At 43.7% G+C, this 27481-nt stretch overlaps 1 protein-coding gene across 1 annotated transcript in view; it reads right to left on the bottom strand.

Moving 5' to 3' along the window:
- Nucleotides 1-27481, bottom strand: part of LOC128896276 (disintegrin and metalloproteinase domain-containing protein 10-like) — a 166816-nt gene that overhangs the window by 100205 nt on the left and 39130 nt on the right. Inside the window, exon 3 of the mRNA XM_054159527.1 lies at nucleotides 22699-22820. Coding sequence (XP_054015502.1) covers nucleotides 22699-22820 — 122 coding nt within the window. The remainder of the gene's footprint in view (nucleotides 1-22698; nucleotides 22821-27481) is intronic.

Here is a 27481-nt window from a genome sequence, read left to right as displayed (position 1 = left end):
TACCGGCATCACGCGAGTTGAGCCTACTGGTCCTCTTCGACCATCCACGAATCGCCCACCCATAAACTTGTCCCAATTTTGGCATAACCACAAGTTCTTCCACTTTATAGGAACTTCCCCTGGGGAATCTCCCCTCTCCAAGTAAATAGCGGAACGTAGGATGGTCAAAGGGGTGGTTCCGTTCAACCCCAAGGAGGTGAAGGTTAAAAAATTCAGCTGAGAAACTGACGTACTCCTTCTACTTGCTACTTCTTGATCACCTCTTCGTCAGGAATGACAATTAAAACGTCACTCTTTCCTAAATACATTCCGTTAAATTCCACCCCCTGTCCTACTGCTGAAATATTAATTTCCCCAGTTATTTACACTCTCCACCTACATCTATATGTAAAAATACCTCGAATATTGATCAAATTTGCTCGAATTCGCGATCAGGAGTCATTCCATCGTCCATATTTCTTCAGCTCACGCTGGCAATAGCTGGGAAACAAGCCCAACTGGCTGGACTTCATTCCACTCTGTGTATACTACATTCATTTCCTGCAGGGTGGCCATGTTAGAATTATCACTGTGGCCATGGGGAATAACGTCCTCGCATACCTGGAACGCTGGCAGACCACTGCTATGAATTGCGCGATAACATAGTTGGGAGCGTCGGCGTGAGAGGTGGTACGAAAGCGTGACCATAGCTTAAATGGTATGGCGATGAGCTAGGTTAGGATCGCGGTGGCATAATACACTCAGTCTGCAATGCTAGATGGCGCTACTATCGCTACGGTATAGTAAGGTCCAGCTGCAGCAGCGCCATCTAACGTTCTATCATCTGCAGCGCCATCTAGCCCTTCAACGACGAGACAAGAAGATGAAGAAATAATGTAGAGGTACAAAAATATTTCTCAAACATGGAGATATCATTATCACGTTTTTCTTATTTGTTTGAGAGAATCCTCAAACTCTGCTGCACTCATTCACCTCTTCTCCTCCCAAAATAGAGCAAAACTCTAAAAAGGGTGGCTACTGATAGTCGCAGATAATGAGAAATAGTGAGACGGCTAAAAAGAATGCATCGTAAAGCACATTCTCAGCTGCACTCTGGCTTTGGCCGCGCAACGATTATTCCGTCGACAATCGGGGAGGAGGGCGATGGTGAAATTTACTTATTCCGAGTTTTCCAGACGACCGCTCGCACGTAAACCTGGAGACGAATCGAAATATCATGCTCACCGACCCGTTCCCGGTCCTTTAACTCGACTCGAGCCTTTTTTCTCTCTGTGAATCACTCTCAGCTCGATGTACTCGCGAAAATTCTTTGGACTTTTCGTTACCTCGGGTTTTACGAGATTCTAGAACGCTTCGGCAGCTTGACTATGCGTTTCTTCTCCGAGGAGTCTCAGAATAAAGTGCTGGCACGATTCCATCGAGTAGTTGCATTCCTTAGTGTAATTAATTTCAATGATATAACACGCTAAATACGTTATTCGTGTCATTAAGTTTCTCATTCGTTGTGTTGCTGCAACTCTAGGTAGCGTTAGTGCAGTTGCCAAGCTAGATGGTGTTGCTGCTTTAATATTAAAATAGTCTATTTCTCGTAAATGCCAGCTACACAGGATAAGAAGCATATATTACCAGCTGATGTATGGCCTTGAAAATTGTAAGAGTCCTACTCTCCTTGATTCAAGTGCTATCATGGCACTAATGATAGCGAAACGAGGGTTGGCATTCACGAGGTTGAAAGGAGACGTCGAAAGTAATAGTCACGGGGATTCCGAAGGTGGTTTCTACACTCGGGCGATTATCTTCGCAAACGTAGGAAGAAACAGAGACGGTGATCCCCTAGTTTCTGAAGCGTGTTGCTGATTCAGCCGCTCGCGGTTCGTGTTTCTAATTTTACGAGTCAGAATTCAAACGAGCAAGGGATTAACGACGGATCCCTCTCGAGAGGCCCTAGACAAATAAAGCGTGAATTAGAGAGAAATTCGAGGTAGCGGAACAGCGGAGATAAAGTGTAAATTAAAATGGCAGCGGTGGTCTTGAGCGGACGCACGAAGTATCTCGTGATTCAGATATACGGATGGACTGACATTCTCGTGAAATATTTTACATGAAAACCCACTTACGTGAGCAGCATATACATACGTACGGCTCGTTTCACCGTACGTTTAATATTCCTTTTTCACCGTCTGGCTGAAAAACCACCCGGTATCTTTCTTTCTCGTGATGACCGCGTCTGAGGGTGGCGCCGGGTAATTTAATGATATTCTACACAAATATTAACCTTCTTAATTCTTTTTAATTAGGCCCTCGTTGCCTCGAAACGTTTCAGGCTGACGGCTGTTAATATGAATGCGAAGCCGAATTAGACGAGTTGAATTAAATGCGTTTGATTGTCTTCGAATAGAAATAAAGAGATGAAAACACTTTTAGAATTAAATGCGATGTAGAGGATATCAGAGAATTGGGTTAAGAATTGGTGTGAAAGAAATTGCGACGCTTTTAAGTAATAGAAGCTTGAAGTGAATGAGTTCAAACCAGAATGAATTAAATCAAATTAGATCAAATCAAAACAGATGATATATATTATACATTCTCAGGCCTAATTCTGGTCTCAAATGTAACGCTAAGAAATTAAAGCATACAGTGTCCTACATTCTCAAAACGAAGCAAACAAATTTAAGCAGTTTTCAACGAAGACAGGCATTATTAAACATATCGAGACCGAAGTAAACCGTGTCCATTGATCTGAAATCAATACACGTCACGTGAAACGTACAAACGAATTGTATCGAGCTGAACACTCAGGGTAACCCAAATCGGATCGAACTCTTCGAAACCAAACCAATCCGACACGAAAGCTGTAGAGTCGATTGTTTCCCAACCAATTTCTTCCGCTTCCGGTCGATGGGTTTTACCTCCGTCCGCCCTTCAGTGCGTAAAGGCGCATCTGATTTATCGACGGCTCAATTATAATCGTAAATCCTTCGCCCGCTCGACGAATCGTTCCCTCGGGTCGCAAATGGAAAAAAACTAACCTCGCCCTTCCTTGACTACCTTGTTCGATTCGCGGTAAACGAACAGAAGAGCCAGACCTGAATTACTGATAAAGATGAGTGGGCTACCAGCTGTACAGATGGTTACTATCTCAATGATGATTGCTTGCGTTATACGTTTTCGTCAGTCGTCGATCGACGACAGAATACAGAAGTTTATTCGAGCGCTGCAATCAAGTAGGAAACTTTTTACATTGAATTTTAGACGTGGCTGTAAACCAAAAATGTGTAATAAAATTTTGTTGCACGGGGTTCCGTCTTCGAAGCAAACGTGTCTGACCATTGCCTTCTGAGTTTGAATACGTTGAGTGCGCTATTATATTAGTGTGCGGTATTATAAGTACCTCGTGCGTTTTTATTTGAAAAATTAGTAGACTCAGTTGGATTGGATAACATTATACCACTGGGAATGTGTACAGACAGTGATTTAAGTAGAAATAATGAGATATAGTCAGACACATTAGTCAAGGCGTGCATGTATGATCGACGAATTTTGTTGAAGTTACAGAATATGCAATAAGACTCGAGTTACGCGAAAAATATGGATTTACGTGCAAGCTCCCACCGTGAATTTGTTTCGCGTCGACGAATTTGTACGTTTTTTTGTTATAACGAATTCCTCCTCGGGATTTGCGCTTGCAACGAACGCAATCACACGGAGAATTCGTTCGACTGTGAGAAATATTTAAAAACGGAAAACGAGGTAATTGATATTCTTGGAAAATAGACCAACTAGCCGCAGCGCTCCGTGTTTTCTTTGTAGATGACTGCATTAATCTGTACATACGGAGCGAAGTACACGTTGCTTTGTAAATGTTTTTACCGTCAGTGAAACAATTGAAATTCATATAATGTAAACATATATGTAGTATAAATTGATATACAGCCAACTACGGTAATTCGATACTACTAAAATTTATTGCAAGAACATCACATTAATGTGCCTGCAGTAGTTACATCCTGTTTCGGTCAGACACGACCGCTATATTGTATATTTACTCTACTTACTCTAGCTACATGACATCTACCATACTGTTCTAAATATGAAATCTACGATGCTAATTAATTAATGAGTAATTGGTTAATCCGAAAAAAGAAGGAACATATGTAGTACACAGAGTAACACTCTGTTCCCATGATAGCTACAGTGTGTTTCAGTTCCAACGAATCCTCTCATAATTCGAGTAGAAGGATCGAACGCAAATTTCGAATACCATAAATCCATCGATCCGAGGAAATAGGGACGAAGATCCGACCAGAATCCCGGCTAGGAGGGGGAGGACAGAACATTTTACATTCAAGGAGAGGGGAGAGGATGCACGGGAAAACTTTTCATGCGAATGTTCCATTGTCGGCCCTGCGGTCACGGTACATTTGTTTTGTTCCAGACGCCAGATACGTTTCTGGGAAGATTTCGAGCGTAAAATTTGATTTCCTGAAAGCCATTCGACCTGTTATTTCTTGCGGCGGAAGCGTCTATCCACCTCCGTTCGTCTAATCGATTCGTTTAATCGCGCGTAATGGGAGGAAGGGAATATCGTCAATTCGAGGATTCCGACTTCTGACGAGAAAGTCTTTGATTTGTTTTGCTATTAATTGAACTACTCGATAAAGTGCTAAACCGAACTACTCCGGACTGCTAAAAGTACTATTTAATCGCACACTACATGTAGGAATTATTCCAACACTTAAACCCTGTGCAATAAATTATGTAAACCATGACTACCCTCTTTCGTCTGGTCTAGGAACGGAAATTTAGGCCTCCTTTGTACATTAATTCTTAAAAAAGCGTTAGATTTGTCGATTTCAAATATTTTATACGTATTTGAGCATGCTTCGGACGTGTCTTGAAATTTTCTCAAGCGCGAACGAGTATCCATTCTTCAGTTACAGATTATCATGTCGAAAGTGTCAGCAAAAGTCAAACCTTCGATATAAAATATGTATTATATGAATTTCATTATCAGTATTTTAATTAAGAATCAGTCAAATTTTCATTAAGAATAATCAAATTACTTTCTGGTGTACGTATTTCCGATTCCCTTCTGTGACTATTTCGTTCCAAGTGTTCCCTTTATCCGAATTCAAAGGCGGCGTTCGCCTCCGTTGCCATTTCAGCGTACAGATTGAAACGTGCATCGTTTATTCGAACAGTTTTCATTCGATTCGCGGTTCCTTTCATCCCAGCCGCGGGTTACGTTCCCATTTCGTTGAATATTTTATCTTTATCGGTGGCTGTGTTGCGTAGCAACCCGGCGAATTAATGCCCGCGGAATGGATATGAATTATTGTCGCGCCGATGACTAGCTCAGATTTTTGTATTCGGCATTGAATGCCATCGTATTCAGGTTGCGTGCTCGTTCGCGCACTTCACGTTACATTTACGAGCAACAATCGTATAACAAGCATGTCATAATCGCGCGATTTGCGCGCGGACAGACATCCGAAGCGGGAATCGATGAAATTCACGGGCGATTAATTAAAACGAAAACACCGTTGACCTGCGGCATTTTCTAAACATTTTATGAAACAGTTACATTACTCTTTACCCTCATTTTTATACAGCAAGACAGTAATAATAAGTTCCTACATGATATCAGGTCGAATGCAACCTAAGGAAATCATTTTCCCGACCTGTACTCGCGTAGAAGCCTCTCGAGTAGAATCAGACAGTGTTCGGTCAGCCCTGGTCCACCGTCAAGTAGTGTGCATCAACGATAAGCCAGCAGCTATTGTCTGACCGCGTTCCCGTACTACTTGCTGCCAATTATGTGCGAAAGTTTCGCGTCGCTATCCCCCAGGTTCCGGTCTGGGGGTGCCAAAAATTGGCCCGCAAAATGGCCTTGCGTGGGAACCGATTAACATTGTTGCAGTTCCGCTCCAGTTGGCCTCGCGACGTATGAAGGGGGCGTCTCTGTCAGAGAGATAATTGCGTGTAAATAATGCTGCACCGTGGTTGGCCTCCATTTGACCAACGCTGGAATAACCGTAATAATAGTTACACACCAACGCGACTGTAGAGTGTGTCGCGAAAGACAGAGGCGGTCGTGAGGGGTAATAATAAAACCCTGATGACTGAGGCGAATATGGAGGGGTCCGGTAATTTTGAAAATTTCTACGAACGGATGGAACGAGCGCGAATGTCCAGTGGCAAAAGTTTCGTAATGCAGATTGTTCGTCGTGATAATGACGGGGCGAGATTGCCACTTTGAAAATTGAACCGTCGAGTGTGTTTTGAAAAATTTGGTCCGCGACCAAGAATTCTGGAATACGAAATGTGGAAATCGATGGGGCGCGGGATAAGCGCAGATAATGACGGTCGGTTTGTCGAAATGGTCGATAGCTGCAAATATGGTTGTATCAAAAATAATTAAAAAACTGAGAGGGTAAAATTGTAGTAACGGACGTACAAACGTAACGTCGCGCGTCAAATACGAGAGCTGATCCACGCGCAGACTGTTGTTTACGCGTAGGATATTAAATAATGGCTAATGTTTATATTTAATAACGAACCAATATTGATACGCTACTAGGCGCGACAGCGCAATCGACCTGCCTATTGATTCGTCAAAGGACAGCCGTCTACGTAAGGATCATAAATACTACTCCCCGAAATTATCACTTCGTCCCTGTTTGTCATTTTCGAAAAAACTCGTTCCTTGTGGATTGTTTTACGCGCGCTCTAATCTCGTTGAAATTGCATGCAAAATTCAACGTGCATTCGTGTGCCATGCGTTTACTGCACATGTACTGTGCGGTGCCGGCGGTTAGATGTTACATGCTCGTATACAAGAGATGACTTTGATCGAACGACCAAGCCAATCAGGAACTCAATTTGTCGAAGCTAATCCAGTTACGCGAGATATGAGCCGGTCTTTTCGTGAGCCATTATTATTGCAAATAATAACGCGTTACCGAGCACAGGGCCGGGATGGTTTAACATCAATCGGCCCGTGCTATTCCGCGCGCGAAGTTGACGCGCACGATGGACGGAATAGTCGATTAAAACTACATTATTACGTTACAAGAACAATGAGCGACAGGGCATTTCAATGGAAAGGGTTTCCTTCGTTTTCAAACTATTTGCGTCACCTCATCGCAGCATAAATATGTGGTCTAATAAGTATATATTTATTACAAATTATGGAAATAATAAAGACGTAACTAGCATCGACGTGAGAGGAGATTTAGTCGTACCTGCAAGTAGTACGATCGACGATAAAGTAAACATGCGATACATTTTTATTTAAACGCCGGCAGAGACACAATTTCACCAAGAAATGCATAGTATTGTATTCTAAAAGGCACATCCTAGTTCACATTAGCAATTTCTATAATCGAATTTAACGAGAACAGACACACGTCGGAGATATCCTACGTTCCGTTACTCACAGCATCCTGAACCCATCAGAATTTAATGCGGCATTCTAAACTATTTCGTCTCTTTCGCAATCGTCCTCGTTTATCTCCGTCCCCGAACAACTTCCCATCTGTGAACGGCCAAAGACTGCAATCAACTCTTTCCCACCCCCATACCGCCCCTTTCCAACCCGACACTCGACAAATCGCAGTCATCTGAATCGCAAGTATTTAGAACGACAACGAGTTACGCCGAATTAATCGCGAGGAAAATGGCGGGGGGGGGGGAGGCAAAAGGGTAGGGATGGTTGATTGTTTGCGACGAAGGGGTTGCTACCCCTCGTCGACGCAATTACGAACTTTTCAAAGAGGCCGTAGCCCCGAGCGTGCACGTGCACGCGTGTAACCACGGACGCCGGTTGCTTTTCATTAGAATTTATTATTCTCCCGCTAACTAAGCAGCGTAAACGCGCGACGTTTAATTTATATTTCCCGTAAGTTACGAGCGCGGGGTCGCTACCGTCTGCCCTCCGACAATCTTGCGCGGCGGCTCGGGGGTGATCGCACGAGCGCGAAAGTGAAAAATTAAGGGGGTAAGATATCGCGGCCGTCTGACGATAACGGAACGACGGCGATAATTGTGGAAAGCTAGGGCGATAAAAAAAAATAACAGACGCCCGGATGCGGACGGGTGAAGGCTGTCGGAAAATGTCTGCTCGTAAATAACGCCGTTCTACCTTTGTTACCAGAGAAGAGATAATGAAAATTGAACCGCTTTGTGTCGCGTCCGGAATTATTTTTGCGTCGTGAACTCTCCAAGGCGTTCACCTGGCTTCTCAAGGGGCATGTTGTTACTTGCACAAGCAAATTACGATTAATTCTTTATTCGATTCCGAGTCTAACTGGACTCGAATTTAGTGAAGATATAGCTTATTTGATACAGGATTCGTAATTTAAATAATATTCACTCAAAGCGAGATTGAGAAAGAATTTTCGTTTAATGGACAAAGTTGAAAAATTCAACTCTTAAAATGTCTGTTATTAATGACTGAATACCCTTCGTTATTTAATGGTCTATTTCTTCATCGGCCAGCAGGCGTAATGTTTCCATTTCTATTCTACGCGAATCGGAATTTAGGACGAGCCATTCAATCTCGCCGCACGCGTGAACTCGGAACAAAAATTCCACCCTCATAGATACGTCGACACTTCAGGCGAAATACGCGCCTAACTCGCTGGAAGCGTCAATTCCAGGGATTTCGACGTTTGACAGAATTGCCGCGAGACTTCGAGCGTCGGATTTGCATAAATTAATACTCGTTCTCCCCGGTGACCTCGCGTCATTTCGGCCCTTCCGTCACTGTTTGCCGTTGAAAATTTATTGCCACAAACGGATCCACCCCACAGTTGAGGACCCACTCTGGAGAGCGCATATTTATGTCTCTGCATATTAATTTTGAACGAGCTACCGGATATGTATATATTTCAAATTAAGCACACACTTTGTGTACACCACAAGTGCGCAATTTTTTTTTAGGTAATTACTCGTTTTCGAATTACTTGAACGTCATAAAGGGAAGCTGTTTGGCCATGTGAATGACTCTTGAGGGTGTATCTACTGTAGAATAATTATTATTGAATTTGGGACGCTGTTAAAGGGTCCTTTGAAGAGAAACTTTGAAGAGATAATTTCTGTGTTATAGAGGAATTATGTTTAAAGCGAAATATATTCCTAGATATCTTGCACATCAGTCTTACACGTGTACCCCAAATCCAACGCAGACGCAATCCATATATAACATTATTCATCTTTCGAGTTCTGACAATTGGTTTGCCGATACGTGTTCTCCACACTTACTGCTCGAAGGAAGTGCGAGGAAAAATGGATTTCACCGAGGTTCCAGACCAGACATCCTTAAGCCCGCAACAGGAATCCCGAGTCCCAAAAGATTGTCTCGTCGAGGCAGCATTGTCACGGGTATCGTCTACGTGTGTTTGCATTGTGCGCAGCGAACGAACCGTGAACAGTTGTTCTTTCTTTGCTCAGACGCCGTCCCCTCCCCCGTACCACGCCGTCACTTCGTCTTTTCAACCCAGCCGTGTTTTCGTCGCTCGGTTACTATCGATTCCGGTTTTCTTCGGGCGAGAATTCGAGATTGAACGTCCGTCTCCATGGGCGTTCGACACTTGTCATCAACGATTCGCAAGGTTCTCGAGCGTGCGCCGGCACCTGCGGAAGTTTCCGAAGTGAATCTTCCGCGCGCGGAGATCGAGAAATACGCGTTTCCCCGAATCGAATACGCGAAAAGCGATTGCGAGTTCGAATTCAAAAGGTTCGACGACGAAGTTGCACGGTACGTTTCGCGCCGGCGTCGGCGAGTTTTCAATTTGCTAGAAGATTCGATGGAAATGGATTTCGACGTTAATTTAATAAACCACGCCCCTGCGTACGAGGAAACAACGTGCTCCCGTTAAGATAAAGCCCGCCGCGGTGGGGTGGAGTTGAAACATTTTTCTGTGAAACGCGATTAAGCTATCTGACTGGGACGCTGGGGCCAGGCCAGGTGGCATTTCGTGCCGCGGAAAAATATCCTCTACCGTATAGTTATAAGGCGGGCTCTTCCGTGCGACCTCTGTGCACGCCCCTTAAGACAAACTGGTCGACGAGAGGTGACAACATCTGGCCATTAGTATGAAATACCGCGGACGCTGACCGTATCTCACCTCCACCCCCTTCCCGGCCTGGCGTCATTTTTATACCTTTATACCCCATTAAATCCACCCAAGCTTTGCGTCCCTCCACGCTCACCCCCTATCCACCCTGTCGTCGCAACTGATATCGATCACGTTCCGTTACGTTTCTCCGCTCGTCGATCGATTCTTGTTCGATCACCGCCCTGGGAATTATCGGGAATACGTGGAGGAGGTGCGGGAAAGTTATTCGAATTTTAATTTGTAATAAACGCGAGATGTTGGTTCGTATGTATTAATTATTCCTCGATTAGTTGTATTAGCGAGCTTTCCAACCGACCATCAGTGTGAATTCGACTGCGTAATTATAATATCGTGTTGACTAAGTGGTATAGAATGGAGATTAATCGGACTAGCAGGGTTTTTAAGCAGTATCGGCGTGGGATAAGAGAGGCATCGGGGTCCGACTAGTTGTAGTCGTATACTATTCGCTGTAAATTTAAATTGCATTCTGTATAAATAATTTAGGATAGAATACATCATTCAACAATCATTCTTTTATGTACCATTAGACTTGTTAGGAATTAGGGAGAGACCATCGTCTGGCCAGTCTCACTTTCCTTCTACTTCTACTTCAGATGTAGCATATGGGTAACGGAAGCTTTAAGCGATCCAGCACTCGAGTGTGTCACTATTTCGCTGACAATACCTCCTTTTTTCTACCTCTTACACCCATCGAGACGTTCCCATCGCACCCCTAAACATGGCACCAACGCTGTTCTGTTCATCCACTCAGCGGTAACCGCACTGTGATACGCGTTTGGAAAACAAATTCACGCGAAGACACCCGGCACGGTGTTTTCGGTCCCCACGGCAAAATACCGCAGCGTCGCCCAACAAATTCTCGTTGGCCGCGTCACAGACTCGACGGAACAACGAATCCGTTTCCCGAAACTCGCTGCTCGATTCACTGGCTTGCGAGCAGACACCACCTCGGTGTTTACGAGCTCTCGCGCCACGTTTTATAGATACCCGGAAAGGTCGTTCGATGTTTTTTTTTTTGTGTATTTGTTTTTTCTTTTTTTTTCTTTTTAATATCCACAACCGAGCAATTTATATCCGGCCGCGACAGAGACACTTTCGAAACGAGATACGCGATGAATGTTTGCCACCTTGAGAGATCTATGGCCCCCGTCCGCGGTTAGAGTTTCGCGACCGCGAAATCCACGTCGCACGGTCTCGTTATGCCGTAATATATTCCACGGTGGCCGTAAATTTCCAATTAAGCGGTAAATGAATATGCACGCCTCTTCGTACGTTTTTATCGCGGTTGGCTTAAGCTCCAGGTTAAGGCACCGACCCTGGTCTTTATTAACTCCTGACGGGAGGAACGAGTTCGTTATGGCTGATCGCATGGGCGTCTCATCGTGGCAGAGATCAGCCAGGTGTTTCGATCGATATCGATGTTCTATTCTTTTAAAACTGACCGTCCATGCTAGAAAATATCCAAACATTCGCCCAAGAATAATTGCTAACACTAATAAATGTCTGTTCGATTAACTTTCATTTCGTAATCCAACTGTGTGACAGTAACACAGTAGAGGTATACTGAAATTGATCAGCCACGCAGAGTTTCGAACCCAGAGTCAATCTACACGGGTTACTTTACTAGATTCGAAGCGAATGCTCGCTGATCACAGGATCCTCGAGGGTAGGGGAATCTTTTTCACGACCAATGAGTCCACGAGTTCTTGAGAACGTCTCCGGGGGAGGAGATGCCTTCGAGCATGGACGCACAATGTGCCTGAGATTCGGCGAGCCGTGAAATGCTAAGAAGTAATTATCCTGTTACCGCCAGCTGTTACATCCTCCCCCTTCGAGACGATGAAATTTGTTTCCGGGCGCGAACCGTGCTCCTTCTTTCTTCCGCCTCCTTCGCTTCCTCCTTCGAACCCTCCCCCCCGACCCCGGTCAGGAAATATTTCTCCGGAAACAATCGTCGTGTGCATTAAAAGCCCGTAAATTGCTTCCGCGGTTTTTAAAAGCTCGGCTAATTCAGGGAACAGGAATTCACCCGGCCGCGGGATTAACTACCCCTTTACGAAACGTGTTCGTCTCAATTTTCAAACCCTCCCCACCTCCTCTTGGTTTGGTAACAGAACGCGGGGATTTTTCGTTCAATTTCAGCTCTATCGAGTTTCAGCGATCATGTAACGTGGCAAAAACCCGAGTGAAACTTTTAATCTTGGTACGCGCGTACGTCGACGAGCCCCATTCGCCCCCGGAAGTTCGACTTTATTAAACGTCATTCCCGCGGAAACCTTCGTTCCGTCGTTGAAATTGGTTTCGTAACCTCAGCAATCGATACGCGCCGTTACTCGCGACGCGATAGGTAATTTGCAGTACGTTGCGAAGCCTGGAATTCGACGAACCTTGGTCGCTCGGAACTCGTGGCGCGATAATTGCCCACGTGAAACTTTTGTTTGCCCACGTGTTAACTGATCTTCGTGGCCACACCGGGAGCAACTGTTGCGCGAGTTATAATAGGCTTCACGCGTATAGGTCCACTTCGATGTTTAGAAGACTCGTTGGATTCGAGCTTGCTTGAATGTTACCGCAGGTACGGTAATGCTACATGTCAGAAGGCATCGGGGGATAAGAAACACGTGAGCAGCCAGCTGCATTTTTGCCTAAGGGAATTAGGAACCTTCCTATCTGACGAAGAAAATGTATTTTTGTTGAAGAAAAATACATAAAAAAATACGGCTCTCCATTTGTACATAATTTTCGATTTATATTTGAATGACCCTCGTAAAAGAAAAATAGCGGTGACCTTGAGTTGGTGTTCTTTCAGGAATATTCTCTGCGACGTGATCTTCAACTAACCCGAATCGAGGCAGCTACCCGGAAGCCAGGTTGCAATTGTTGGATTTCGAGAACGCAGGATTAGGATTTGCCGAAAGACAAGTGAAATAGCGTAGGAGTTTAAAATGTCGAGACACGTGACCCTTCCAGCAGCCGAAAGCCTGACGAAAAGCTGTTGGAATCTGAGACAACGGGTTGTTATTCGAGCTGAGCTCGAACGGGTCGGCGACGCTTGGGAAATTACGCGTTAACTCGATTACAACGTTCGCTTTTCGGATACCTTGCGCGTAATCTCGAGCAGTTTTGTCACTGTCGACGACGGTGGGAATAAATTGAGCGGGACTCTTTACTCCACTCGACTGTTCCACTGAAATCGAAATACTTCGGGTGGATATTTTGGTTCCGTTGGCTCGTATCGCGTTAGCGGAGTAATATTTATCGGCGAAGCGATTAAAATTACCTCGGCGACGGTTTAACGCCGTCTCATCGGAAAGATGGTAACGATTAAGCGGAATTAGCCTTTGTACAATTAGAGTATCGCGAGTCGGATCAAAAGTATCGCCGTCCGCGTAAAGAATGAATTTCCTTGGAAACGAAACTTGCCTGGAGCAAGTCTTTTCCTTTGACACGCGTAAATTAATTTTATTTGCGTTTAGTCATCGACCTTAACGAGTACACACGGAACTAAATGAGTTTAATCACGCTAGTCGCTTCGTCTTGATTCCGCTGGTTTCGACGTTCGAGCTTCGCGTAATTTGCCACTCGAGCGCCATTAGGAAATTGTAATTATTTCGGCGCGAGGCGTTGCCTTTCGATGGGCTCATCTCGATCGATAAAATCGATTAAAACGGTGTATTAAGACATCAGTTTGCGTTAGGATACTATTTAGCTGTTCGGACGAAAGGTTAGGATTGAAGATTCGAGAAACATTTGGAGATATCAGGTGGCGTCAGAGAACATCAGGATGCATGTATCTTTTTATGTATTACGGTGTCCTGTGATGTCTTCAGATATCTATGGATGTCCTTTGATGTTTGCTCAGATATCTATTAACATCCTTTGATGTTTGCTGATGTCTCCTGATGTCTTCTAAAGTTTCATGATGTTCTCTGATGTTTTCTCATATCTTCAAACATCCGATGACATTCTCTGCTGTATCCCAAAATCATTTAACATCTTCTGACGTCTTCGCAACGTCCCGCAACGCCTTCAAACATCGAAATACATGAAAACCCAAAAGTCAGACATCGAGCCCTACGACAATGCATCGAATCCTCCGAAGGACGTCTCCAGAATCTCCGTCAACATCCGTTCTCGATGTCCCCAGTAATCAGGCCAAACCTTTTCTACGCGACACCCGATTGTCCCAGCTCACAAAGAAGAAGGGAATCATCTCTGGAAGTATTGGCCTCAATTTCCGGGAACACCTTCCCAAACTATTCCGAAGAGCTCCAGTGTCGCACCGCGACGTCCGCATTCCAGGATCGATCCCGATTAAACTTTCATCCCGGCCATGATGGAAGGGGCCGCCGCCGCTGCCCCCTCTCCGCCTTTCCCGCGGTTCCTCCGATTAACAACCGGAAGACGAGTTTCCGCCGGGAAGAAGCGACTTGACCTCTCCTCGGGCGGAGGAGATGGTCGATGGGATGGGGTAGACGAACGACGCCGGGTCGGGGAGAGGCGATGGAGCATTCGAGCAAACTCCGGGAGCACGGGCGAACAAGATGATGAGAGGCGGCGGTCGGCGGAGCGTAAAATATGAAGAAGTAATCACCCCCGGGTAGCAGCTGGCAGGACTTACTTCGAGACGAAGGTTAGAAGCGACGCTTCCAGGAGGTCCCGTGTGGCTGCGCGGCCGGGAACACCGTAAAGGAGGGGTTGTCGCGGCGTCGGTTGCACCCGGGGTCCAAGGGGGCAAAGCCTGGAGGGGGAGGGAAGTCGTCTACGGGTCGTGGAAGCGGAGGACAGTAAATTCGGTGAAGCATAGATTGCAGCCGAGGGTTTCAGGCCGGGGTCGAGCTTAATTTCGCGGCCACCTGGAAATCCTTTGGTGCCGTGCCAACTCATTGCCGGATTCATTCATAACGAAAGAGACGTACAGCCTCAAAGGTATCGTGCCCGGCCTCTGGCTCGTCTTTGTCTCCCTGGTAATTATAAATGGACGATTTCGGGGGCCAGGCTTGGGCCGATTAAATCGTCGGTTTCGCGGACCTTTGACCGCCGATTCCTCGCCTGATTAGAGGTGGCTTCGCATAAGGAAAGACGGAGACACAACCGGGTGCTCGAACGAGACACCTTAAGTCATCACTCTAGCTTAGCCTTTTCCATTTTCCTCCATCCACTCGAGTTGTTCTTCGAGAACTTCCGTCCGCCATCGAGTATTTCTACCGAAAGAGACACGAAATTCAGGGGTGGTCTGGAAAAGCAGCAATTCCTCGGAAGAGCGTCTTCTTTGCATAACACAATATTCCGTCTTGACAAGGGGACTTGGATAAGTAAACCTTGACAAGTCTGCGGAAAATCACTCCGCCGAATGTCCCGTTTTCGCAACTCCAATACCCGACTGTTTACCTACTTAAACGGTCATGTGGCGCTCCTTTCGGCGAGGAATAAATCACCGTCGTCGACGTCGGATCCTACGAAATCACTTGCCGAAGTGCTACGAACTCCGAAGTGACTGCTGACGATTCCCAACATGGAAATGTCAAGGGAAGATCGAGGAGCTGGTAACTGGAGGAGGTAATTAAGACATGTTGTCTGTAACGAGATGTCTCGGTAAGCGATACCCATCTCAGGACCAGTGTCCTGCCTGCCAGACGGCGGGAAACGGAAGCAACACCCCCTCTGAGGTCTGGTTACCATCGTGGCTACGTCTTTCCGCGAGCGACGGAATTCTGACAGCACCGCTGCAGTCGCTTTCTCATTTGCAGGGTTGCCACGAAGGGACAGATCGAAGGATGGAAATGAGAGAGGGAAGGCTTAAAATACTATTTTTTTTTTTTTTTTGTTAAAATACTCGTACAAATAGCACTGCACTGGGCCCTAACGGAATTCGAGTTAGCAGAATTGATATAGGTTGAGCTTGTGTCTGACTAGTTACTGTTTCATACTACTTAGGTGCAATAAGTGCCGTTTTCCATGAAGTTTTCAGGCTACAGCACACGACTCAGTAGCGCTGTATTGTGCCTGATCACGCCGGAATTAAAACTAGTCAATAATAAAATGGAAATCAATGTCTGACTGAATACGGTTTTAGACTACTTGATATACCATTTATCTAGGTCATTCAATATCTAGAATTTTCATGCGACATCCGTCTTATATGCGTTACAGGTGGTTTAGAATTTTAAAAAAGGACGGACTTTCTCATATATTATGATTACCAATACTATCATATTTCAGTTTTTTGATTACGATGTCAGCGTTCCTTATCAAGAGACATTGACGATATTCGAGTTTTTACAACGATTCGGAAATGTGAAGCAACACGCGCAGGCACTTAGACCAACACTGCTGCCCGTGCCTTATAATAAAATATATCAAATAATCAAATTATAGTCAAGTCGGAACTCGTGGTCAAGTGGTCATTGAACCAGCAAGTAGTCCTGGTCAATAACAAAGTAGGAATGAACTTTTACGTCAGCCGATGGAAATTGCTCCAGACAAATGGCTCGGTGGGAGGTGTGCACAACGCCGTAGAATTCAGTCGACACTAGCGTTGGGGGAGGCTAGGACAGCGCGCGAGGTGGAGGTGGGAGGTTTCCCCGTCTTTCAGAGTCTTTAGAGAAAATTGCAATTCCTCGTAAGTGACGTCCCTACCTTTCCCACGGTAGACGTTTCTTTCTCTTTCCCGTCGACTGCTCCGCGACTTTTAGATGATTAAAATTGGACGCCTGAAGACCGCCCGGGCGAGGGAAGCTCCGAAGGAGATTGCAAAGTAGCTGTTTAGCGCTCCGCCGTCGAGGATGACGAGGAACGTTATTGTACGTCCTACGATCCAGGGTTAACACTCGCTTGGGTCCCAACGGATCCGTCGTTTCGATGGTAATTCCCGCGAAGACGTTGTCGCGCGAGCCGGCTGCCGTCTTCTATTAGACTAGGCGAATCGCTGACTCCGCCGTTTGTGGATTTCCTCGGACGTGCTGTACGTAAATTGAAACCTTGTTTCGTGCTTTTCGGGTTCGTTAGCGGCGAATTTTACGCTGCGCCGCCCTCCAATCCCACGACTCCACGACGTCCGATTCACTCGAAATTTCATTGATTCGGGGGATTCGTTTCAGCTTTGCAGTGGCGGCGCCTCCGCTCTCCGACGAGGCTCATCAGCTTCTCACGTTGATCAAAAGGCTTTCAGTTGAGGAATAAGGACTTCCGCATTAAGTATTTTGTGAAATCTGGATGTCTTGGGTCGCTGATGACGAATATACTCGCAGGTTCTTTGAATTCAACATGGCTGATCCAATATGGCAGATCTAATCCACAAAATATTTCTTTTCTTATCATGTAATCATACAGATGTTTTGTAGAATATGGATGTCATGGTCGCTGATAACGAATATACTCGCAGGTTTTTTGAATTCAACATGGCTGATCCAATATGGCGGACCCAATTCACAAAACATTTCTTTATATATCATATAATCATACAGATTGTCGATACGCAATGCACATTATTTAATTCAAACAGGACGGTTCGCCAAATGTTACAATACGGATTGGTAACGTTAACGAGCAGCTCCCTTTCATTGAAATAATGACGGGAGATATCAATACCCGCGTTGAATCCGGGAACGCGTTGTTTGAATATGTTAAATATATATTGTAATATAGGATTCCCGGGATTATTAGAGGATAAGGTACAATATGATATCAACGTGAAAAGAAGAACATTCTGGGACATCGACGGATCAAACGTAATTAAACCCATTAAACGGAAATGAATCGTCCGGAGCTCTTGTAATTCAATGATTGATTAGTGCATGGACGCAACAAGTTTAATTAACACGAGGTAGTTAATAAATGCGAATCCCTGCGCGGGCGTGTTTCTATTGTCGCGGCAACGGTGAGTTGGATTTCGACGTGTCGGAAAACAGATGCCGCCGAGAAACGGGATATTAATCCTCGAATTAATACGTCCAGTCCTTTGTTTCCGCGTTTTCTATGAGGGGGAAAAATGCAACAGGAGAGAGACGGCGGTAGTTTAATCGTGAAACGTCTTTTGATACTTTAATGCTGTACGACTCCCAGCACGCTTCTGTTTGGAAATGCAACTGATTGCGGTCGAGCGAGCGTAATATTTCCAGGTTCCTGTTACCTACTCCTATTAAAATATTCATTAATAATCTTGAAACAGCAGTGGAAAGCCCGGAGAGCATAATCCCGGCCTTGCTGGGCAGGCGCTCATAAAAAACGTGTTATTAGGGTGAAAAGCGACAGGAATTGCCGGAGCTTTGAAGTTTTAATTATAAAAATGTATCGTCGAGGCCCCGGGTTTTCTTTCCTTTTCTCATCACAAGGATGTAGCTTTAATCGCGTACGGCGCGCCCCCACGCCGGCGATACGTTCATTTTGCCGGACCCCAATGAATATTTATGCGTTCTACACGCGCATAGTTCGCGTTATCTTCGATGAAATTCCCAAATAACCCCAGTGTCGCTGCTTTAATGGAAAAGTTTGACCGAGCGGCGAAGCTTCCCGCGGAAATACTTGCACAAAATCTTTACGAACAAACAGCTTTCTCGTGGGAAATGCGTGCTGGAGTACTTCTAAGTAGATTAATTAACATTCTCGCGTTGTTATATGTTCGTGGAAGTGCTATATACGGATCGGTAATGTTCTCCCGATGAAAATGAGCCCAAACACGACTCTATTCAGACTATTGTTAACAATGGGATCGTCGCCGATTTGAAGTGACAAAGTGGGGCATTACGAATTCACTCGAAAGCTAGGTAGGTAGCGATTTCTGTCTCATGCTGAAGCCAATTAGTATTGTGAGAACCACTTAGAAGCAGAAATTATGATGTATTTTAATTAATATTAAAGGTTTTCGAGTACGGTGAAAGAGAGGTGGAAAGTTCGAATAAACCCTTTGACCGCGAAACTACCTCACTTTTCAGCCAGTCTAATCAACCTGTCCGCCGAAAGTTCATCGAAAATTATCCAGCCGGGAGTAACCCCTGTCCCGGGGGCAACGCCACCCCGTAAAAAACCGTGAAAATGATATGAGGGCGCATAAAGTACCGCAGTGGTCGAGCGAGCGGGCATATTGGAAACCATCCAATAACCCACTTGGCTTGCTGTATCGTTGCCACTGGAAGGGGAATGGGAGAGGGGTGGGGGGGCGACGAATACAAAAAGTAAAGGCGCGGAGGGGTGGTGAGACAGGGGAAAGGGGCGCAGCGTGGAACAGAAGCGGAGGAACACGCGAAATGTGTCCAAAGAAAAAAAAAAAAATATTAAAGTAAACAAAGAACAGGCGAGCAAAAACGAGAGACCGGGAGGGAGGGGGGGAGGGGGTGGTGGTGGGGAACGATAGGTCGCGCGAAAAAAAGTCGAGGAAAAGGGTGAATCGTCGCGGTGGTGAAATTCATCGACCGCGGTGCTTCGTTCGGAATTTATTAACGGGGAACACCGCCTTTCTGATTACAAAAAATGATGGTATTTTTTTATTTGCGTTTCAGCAGGGTAGGTAGCCGGAAATAAAGGTGGATTTTACGAATTCCCTTCAGTCGAACTACCATTTGAACGCAACAAAATTCGTTTCCCATGTTCGAATGTTCTTACGAACATTACGTTCTGATCGTTGAAACTAATTCGCTAATTGAATATGTATTTACTTTAAAGGTCCAAAATCAATTTCGTTCAACTCGAATTTCATTCGGCATGTTCGTCGCATGGTTATGTAACGCGTTATTGAAATTTCGTTACGCGCATCAGCCGGGGAGGGGAGGTGGGGGTGGGATTACGTTTTAAAATCGACGTAATCGAATAAAACGCGCGAGAAACGTCCGCGTGACTTGAATCTCGAACACCTATGTGCCATCTGCTCGCGACAAGCTAGCTACACCGGAGCGTATTTAAAAAAAACAAAAAGCGAAAGGTTTTGGTGGAAGTGGAGAGAGGGAGGTGGGGGTCTATAGTAGAAAATGAAAAACACGTTTGATACGAGCATTTGGCGAGCGTAACGGGCAACGGATGAGATGTTGCGTTCGTGTTCGTGACACGATTTGATAAATTAAACTGTCTTGTTTTTGGAATAAATTATTATATATAGGGTGTGCCGCGTGAAAGTGGAAGTACCTGAGTATCTACAGTATCTATAAAAAGAAACTATTTAGTGCACCATCTCAATAAAAAATAGTAACCGACCTCGAGAGTTTTAGATATTATGATAGAACGACACCTTGATCTTCACCCTCTGGGCAAGCCTTCGCGCCGAAACCACTAACCCAATTTCAGACAGTATAATTCCGTAAACTCCGGGCGAAACGGCTAACTAAACGGCATTCGTGAAATTTTGAATCGAAAGCTCGATGGCAGCGGCAACGCTGGCCTAATTTCGCTAGCAGTAAGCAACTTTCCGTGATTAAGACAGTCGAAAGTGAAAGGTCTTCTGAAATTTCGAGTTTTTGGGGAAAACTTTTCCTCTCGTGGTAGTTCCGTCCACGAAACATGGTCGTCCTAGAACAAGACAAGGAAATACTCGTCCCATGGAAATTTCGCCGAATGGCAAAAGCAACGAACAATGATCATCGACTAGAGAATCCTTCAAAGGATCGCTCCACAGACGGAACACTATAGCAGCTATGGAGAACGAAACTCCGTCGTGGATATACCTACAGTGAAGAAGACAACGAGCCGGAGTGGAAGAAACGCAAATGGCGGAAGGATCGTTGAGAACATATACGTGTTTCCTTTGAACGTGTACCTCCCCCCCCCCCTCCTCCTCCTCCTCAATCTAGAGTCAGCCTTTGCACGGCTTGTGGCTTTAATATACACGCGTTCACGTGTACCCTGCGTACCGAACCATCCGTCGATCCCTTCGACTAGGTTTATCGCGCCAAAACCCTCGCGAAATGTACAGGGCGTTCCATTTGCAGTAAGCCGTTATAATATCCACACAATCTATATAATCAAATGGTTTTCAAGCTTCGCAGAAAGGGACTGGAGCAGTTGGAACGAAATTGGAAGTCACGCCTAAAAGCTAAATGAGGTAGCATTACGTTATTCTATCGCGAAAGGAAATCATTTGGGGCACCAGCCATAAAACGGACGCTATCTCACTTATCGTTGTTTCTACAGCAAAAATGTATACAACGAAAGTTATTAGAAATTAAATTTAGGAACCTCTTGGTAATGTACAAATTTTCCCTACGATCGACATTGACTGAGATGTCGACTCAAGTCTCTCTCGTGTCAGACCCCTAGAAACTCGAATAACAGCAGCGAATATCTCGGAAGCTGTTAGTTGTAGAACAGATGGACCCTTACATTTTTATTCGCAGAATTAATCACTCTATCGAATATTGCGATGAAAAATTAGACGAAGTTAAGTCAGATTTTGAGGCGGTCTGTTTCTAGTTGAACACCCGGTGTAAGGTTTAATATCGTCGAGATATTTCGCCCCGAGAATCGACTGAAGACCGAAGCCGGGAGTGCGGCGAATCGATTCGCTATCTGCATTTTAATTTCACCGGCAGGATCCTGGGCCAAGGAAGAAAGGGAATCGTCGAGTGGCCCTTTCACCGCCGACCAACCGGAATTTCCCCCTTTCTCCTTCTCCTTTTTTTTCGCACGCTCTTCGAGATTCAGGAACCAGCGCCGGGGAGTGCTTTCATTAGACCACGCGCGTAAATTTTTTCGTCGCTGAACGAGGATTGATCCTGCAGCCAAGATACACTCTTTTCCGACAAAGTTCGGCATACTTTTATCCAAAAAACGAATCACGTTTTGTCTAGATGAATTTCCATCGAAGTATACCGAAATAAAAATTTGAACTGGATAAATTTCGATTTACGTACACCCTGGTTTAACTGAATTAATTGACTATTCATAGAAGACCAGATTGATAATTAATCCTGGCTTCAAAAGCGTATCAGTTGATCCTCACTCTATTATGCAATGTTACTTCATTAATTAAACGAGAACATTATATTTAACCCTCTATGGGCCCGTGTAACTTTCAGATCACATGCTAATATATCGTAAATATATAAGTAAATTTAATTTTTTTCACCAGTTGACGAATACGTCTTAATTATACAATGTGTTTGATAACTAATAAAAATATTTATGACAGTTGGCATCAATCTAAAATGTCAAAATAACGCCTTGCAAATTATCCGCAAAAATAATAATTTAGCCCATAGGGGGTTAAGCTATCCATAAATGGCTAAAATTTTTAACTCCGATTTGGATGACAATTCCTGATTTACCAAAAACGATTGAATGGAAGCAGTAACATCGTCAATACACTTTCAGATGAAAGCAGATTCCATTCTGGGGATTATTTTTTTTTGCCTTTCCACTCAAGAACCGTGCAACTTTTAAGAATTCACGGATAACAAAGCGAGCGTAATCGCGTTTAAAATGCGGAAAAGTCGGTTTCGTTTTATGTTCGCCAACATGGGTTCCATTTTAATGAATTATCCTCGCGGTGTTCGTTCGTCTTTGCCCGCTCTACCATGATGAGTTACTTCCCTTTCGACTGAGAAATTTAAAAAATTCACCGCTCGCTCACCTTCGAGTGTTCCGCTGTAAGCGTGCAGGGGATCGAACGCAATTCGCCGTCCATTCGATCCCTCGAAGGCAACATTCTCATGGAATAGACTCGTGTCTCTCGTGAGTCTCATCTTGAAGACCCTGAAACACCAAACAAAGAGACTTGGCGTAAATGAACGTATCAAAATTATTAGAAAATTGACGGATCAAGATATGAGATTATTTGATAGCATCATAATCCACAAATAATTGAATTATATATTTGCAACGTCTGAACTTCAAAGTATAATATTTAGTACGAATTCCTTGAGGTATAATATGCTCTACAATAGAATCAAAGGATCGATTTATTTTTACAAATAATTGATCGATCTCTAAAAATTTCTTGAATGTCACCAGAATAAACGAAACATTAAATTGAGCCCTTCGAAACTTGAACGCACTAGGACAGACATAATCAATTAGCCAATATTAGCAGTTGCTAATCCGCACACCTATTAAGACTCACACACATATTGGCGTAAGTGCGTTGATATCAAACACTGTAACTATCCCTAGCTCGTTAGTCGATTAAGTTAAGATATACATGGTTTCCATCAAGTCTAATTACATTTGTAAGGATGGAAAAGCTGTGGAATGCTTTTTAAAAAAAATATGTACATTTTCAATCGTCTATTAGTATGGTTGGTACTCATAATCAAAAATTGAACTGTCCCGGGAGAATGTACGATATCTCGAATAATATTGTTTCCCAGGAAACAAATGTTTCAAATTAGAATGAATATTTAACGAATAGGCATTTAAAACGGGGCGCGTTTTTCCGAATATTTTTCACTCAAATGTAATTTGCGCACGTGAATCTGCTAGATTTATTACATTCGGAACGATGAATTTCAAACGTTATGCCATCGCTGGCTGCAATATCGGTTTCGGAAACGGAATCAACCGAGTAAAATATGGCGTAACAACAATAAATTTAATAACAGCTTTCGTTTGCCGTACACGAATTGATTTTTTATATGAAACAAATTTTTTATAAATTTCTATTTTTAATTATTGATTGTATAATCGCTCCCGTTATCAATAGCCTTTTGCCATCTAGTGTGCAAATTGCCAATGCCAGATCAATAAAAATCAATGAACTGATGAATGATAAACAAGTATTTAAAATTGCAAAAACGACATTATTTTCCGGTTCATCTAATATTCATAATTCGAGAAATGTACTATTTATTCATTTCAAACTCAAGCTGATAATGAATGAGAACTACTGCACCCGGAGTCCAATTTCAGAGGCACTGTTGTCTTTAAGGTATAATTAATCAACGCCTCAAATTTCTGCAAGATAGCGAAGAAAACTTTACACACGGTTGAGAACAACGGAAATAGGTGAAATATTCTTAACAGAATACTGTATCACACGATGATTGCATAATTCAAAGCAACGCAACCTACGCGTTCCCTAATTGGCCCCTTTGTGCGTCAATTGGCTTCGCATATTCGATCAACGCACCTTCTAATTTTCATTTTCAAGATGGCTGACCCAAAGCACAAGCAACAATACATTTTTTGGCCTCAGCCATAATTTGTTGAGTCAGCCGCGATTCTTTACATCTCGAATTCGCGTCCAACATTCGGGATAATCCTGTTTGGACATTGAATGAGAACCACTGGACGTGGCGAACCGAACTTCACGGGACAGTGTGTCACATAATAATTGCACAATGTAACGTAACGAGGGCCGCATATTACGTTATAACCGGTCCCTTACGTGTTCCACGGACTCGCGTGGCAGGGTTTACATGCAACCGTGGTGCCGCACAATCGATAATCCCATCGGAGAGGAGGCGATGTTTTCACCTAATTATTAGCGAAGCCCGCGATAGGCTATCGATCGTGGACGGCCCTCCTTTCACGAGCAGTGCGTGGCTGATTTCAATTATTCATCGCGGAGAAAGCGGCTGGCGCGCGTTCGCGCGGCCGCGGATGTCACAGTGTTTAATGTAACTGATGAGACACTGAAAGCAACGCATCCAGGATTAATCCAACACTGATGAAGTAGTTACCGTCTGCCCCAACGTTTTCCACGACCAGGGTATTCCCTACCGCGATCGAAGAGTGATTGATGAAACATGGTAATTTTGTGATTGCCGGGGAGATAGATTGTGACATCGTTTAGCCATTGTTCTGGATCTGGATACGATTTTGATGGGGACCCGGGAATTTTATCTCGTGTTGAACACGTGTAATCGAGGATGGGTCTAATCTCGTGATAGGATTTCGTGATCATTCAATGCCAGGAGAAATGGTAGATTTGAAACCAACTTGGAGGTGAGTTATTTTGGTGAGCTAGGAGTCATTATTTTTTAATTGGCAAGATGAGTTCCGGGCTGAGATTAATTTTGTCATCCATGGATTGTGTTTTGTGACTACAGTGTGTGGAAAACTTGTAGGGTGGGTTATTGTGAGTGTCGAAGTGGTGATGATGCTGAAAAGAATTTTGAATACACGATAGAAAATTAATACTACGATAGTATATACAGTATATCCCACGAAATCCTGGACAGCCGATTATTTCGTATCTTTAATATTTCGCGAGACATACTGTATAAATCAAAATAATAAATAATTAAGGAATTTGTTTATTTTATAAAAGAGAAGAAAGATACTATTTTCATCCCTTAAGTTCTTCATCCTATCATATTAATTTCTACATCAAAAATAGTGTACAAAGCTGTCTAGTACAGTTCGAAGTGATGATAGTCAATAATTTGTCGAACAATTGGGACGTTCGCTTTTCTTTCAATTTTGGTGTGGTCAAACGTAAACCTACCGCGTCAAAATGTTTATAGATCTCGTTTCTCACGTGTCGTATGTGAATTCCATATTCTGGAAAGTTATCCTTTGACCCGGATCACGTATGAGACACGTGCGAATGATAAACCGGCTTCCCTGAAAACTGCATATTTTGTAACATCCGAAATAGGGTCAGAAATGAAGTCCAAGTTTGAAACTGAAGTGAACGAGGAAACAAATTCCTACAGTAAACACGTCACAAGACTACAGGAATTCGAATTCGTCTATTACGCAATTGCAGATGAGGGAAATTATTGGCTTCCCTTCTGCGTTAGTATCGCGATAAAGGTGGTACGCGCTTAATTGCATTCCTGAAAATTGCACAGGGTGATATACAACTAACACACATTTCCGATAATGAAATTATAGAAATAGAGGGTTTAATAGAATATTCATAACATATTAAAAGAAAAATAAATTTGATTTACATTAGAGAGTGGTTTAATAAAAATTCCTTGAACTTTGTCCTCGTTACGTAAGAATAAACATATCAAAATACGTTTCGACTTGCGAAACATCCAGTATGGTGAAATAGAAAATTCTGGAGTACGTTCAAATTTTTTTTTATCGACAGACTTTGAAAATGATTCAATGCAGCGAGTGGGAGCGTCAACAAAATAAAAGCTTGACATGGAAACTACAAGTGTACGTCATTTTGATACGAGTTGAAAATTCTGGGTCAGGTTACTTTTGCGTCACCCTTTGCTTTCCCAATTGCGCAACACGCGTCACGTCGCCGCTGGATTTTCCTAAAGCCCTGTCCGCAGCGACGTGCATCGCAATGCGCACTTTTAACAACTAATACCGCAATGTTGGCTGGCTGGTAACGCAATGAAAATACTAATGTCATCGCGCGTTACGAGGAGCATTAATTAAATTACCGTGTCGCGTTAATTAGCTCGTCGTTGTGCAATAATCATATCACGGCGCGCGATGCGTGATTTAAACTTTCCTTTTTATTTGCAAACTATGTAACGAGGGGAAAATTTTCGTTCAACGACCCCTGCATTCCCATTTCAGTTTCCCGACGTAATTACCATTATTATTATTAGCGCTAGAAGACCGTTATTATACATATTAAGAGAAAACGCACGTGTCGTGGCAGAGTGATTAGCAAATGACAGACGACGGGGTACAACCTGGAGGCTGCTTTTAAACCTAACCTCTAATTAGCTTACTGTATATTGCAATCCATTAGAATAATTACGCCACCATTTTCAAATCCGTTGAAAATGCGTAATTTCGAAAGTGGCTCGTTTCGTAAGTAGTAAAATCGAGCATATAGTCGCCAAGATTTAACCACGAGTCTATTTTCATTTCTAAGGGACGTTCTTAGGAAGTGAATTCTTATTGGCTGCTTACCGTCGCTAATGCAGACGATTTAGCGCGTCCTAGCGAATGTGTAATACATACTAATGCGTATTATGCGAAAGTAATTATGGAATTGGTACGTAGGGAATTTACATTTGGAGGCGGTGGGGTGGGAGACGTGGGGGGGGGGGGGCAAATTCAAATGGCCTGGATTCAATGAATTTCCATAATGGACCGTGACGCTGGGAAGGAGCTCCAGCTTGATGAAAAAATTATTCGCAACACACTTTGAAAAATACTATTAACATCAAATGTAATGTAGTTTACACCGAATGTAAAGAAATGTAAAAAGGATAAACAATTTCAATTTGAAGCTGAAAAATAAATTCTGGGAATCGTGCAATATTCAAATGAGAAATATTTTCCGCGAAAAATTAAATAAAATGATTAGAAATTAATGAAAATGCAGTTATGAAATGTAAATGAAGATTGATTACAATATGGAAACACGATCAGAAAGATACAATATTGAAATACGATTATAAGAAATAAATTGTTTAGTATTTATAGTAATTTTGGGACTGAAGGGAAGCGAGAGGGGATGATTGAGAATGTTATTGTTTAAGAGTGCATTA

The sequence above is a fragment of the Hylaeus anthracinus genome, unplaced genomic scaffold, assembly GCF_026225885.1.
Source record: "Hylaeus anthracinus isolate JK02 unplaced genomic scaffold, UHH_iyHylAnth1.0_haploid 0, whole genome shotgun sequence".
NCBI classification, from domain to species: Eukaryota; Metazoa; Arthropoda; class Insecta; order Hymenoptera; family Colletidae; genus Hylaeus; species Hylaeus anthracinus.
The sequence above is the reverse complement of the archived record's forward strand: the minus strand, read 5'-3'. Positions and strand labels throughout refer to the sequence as shown.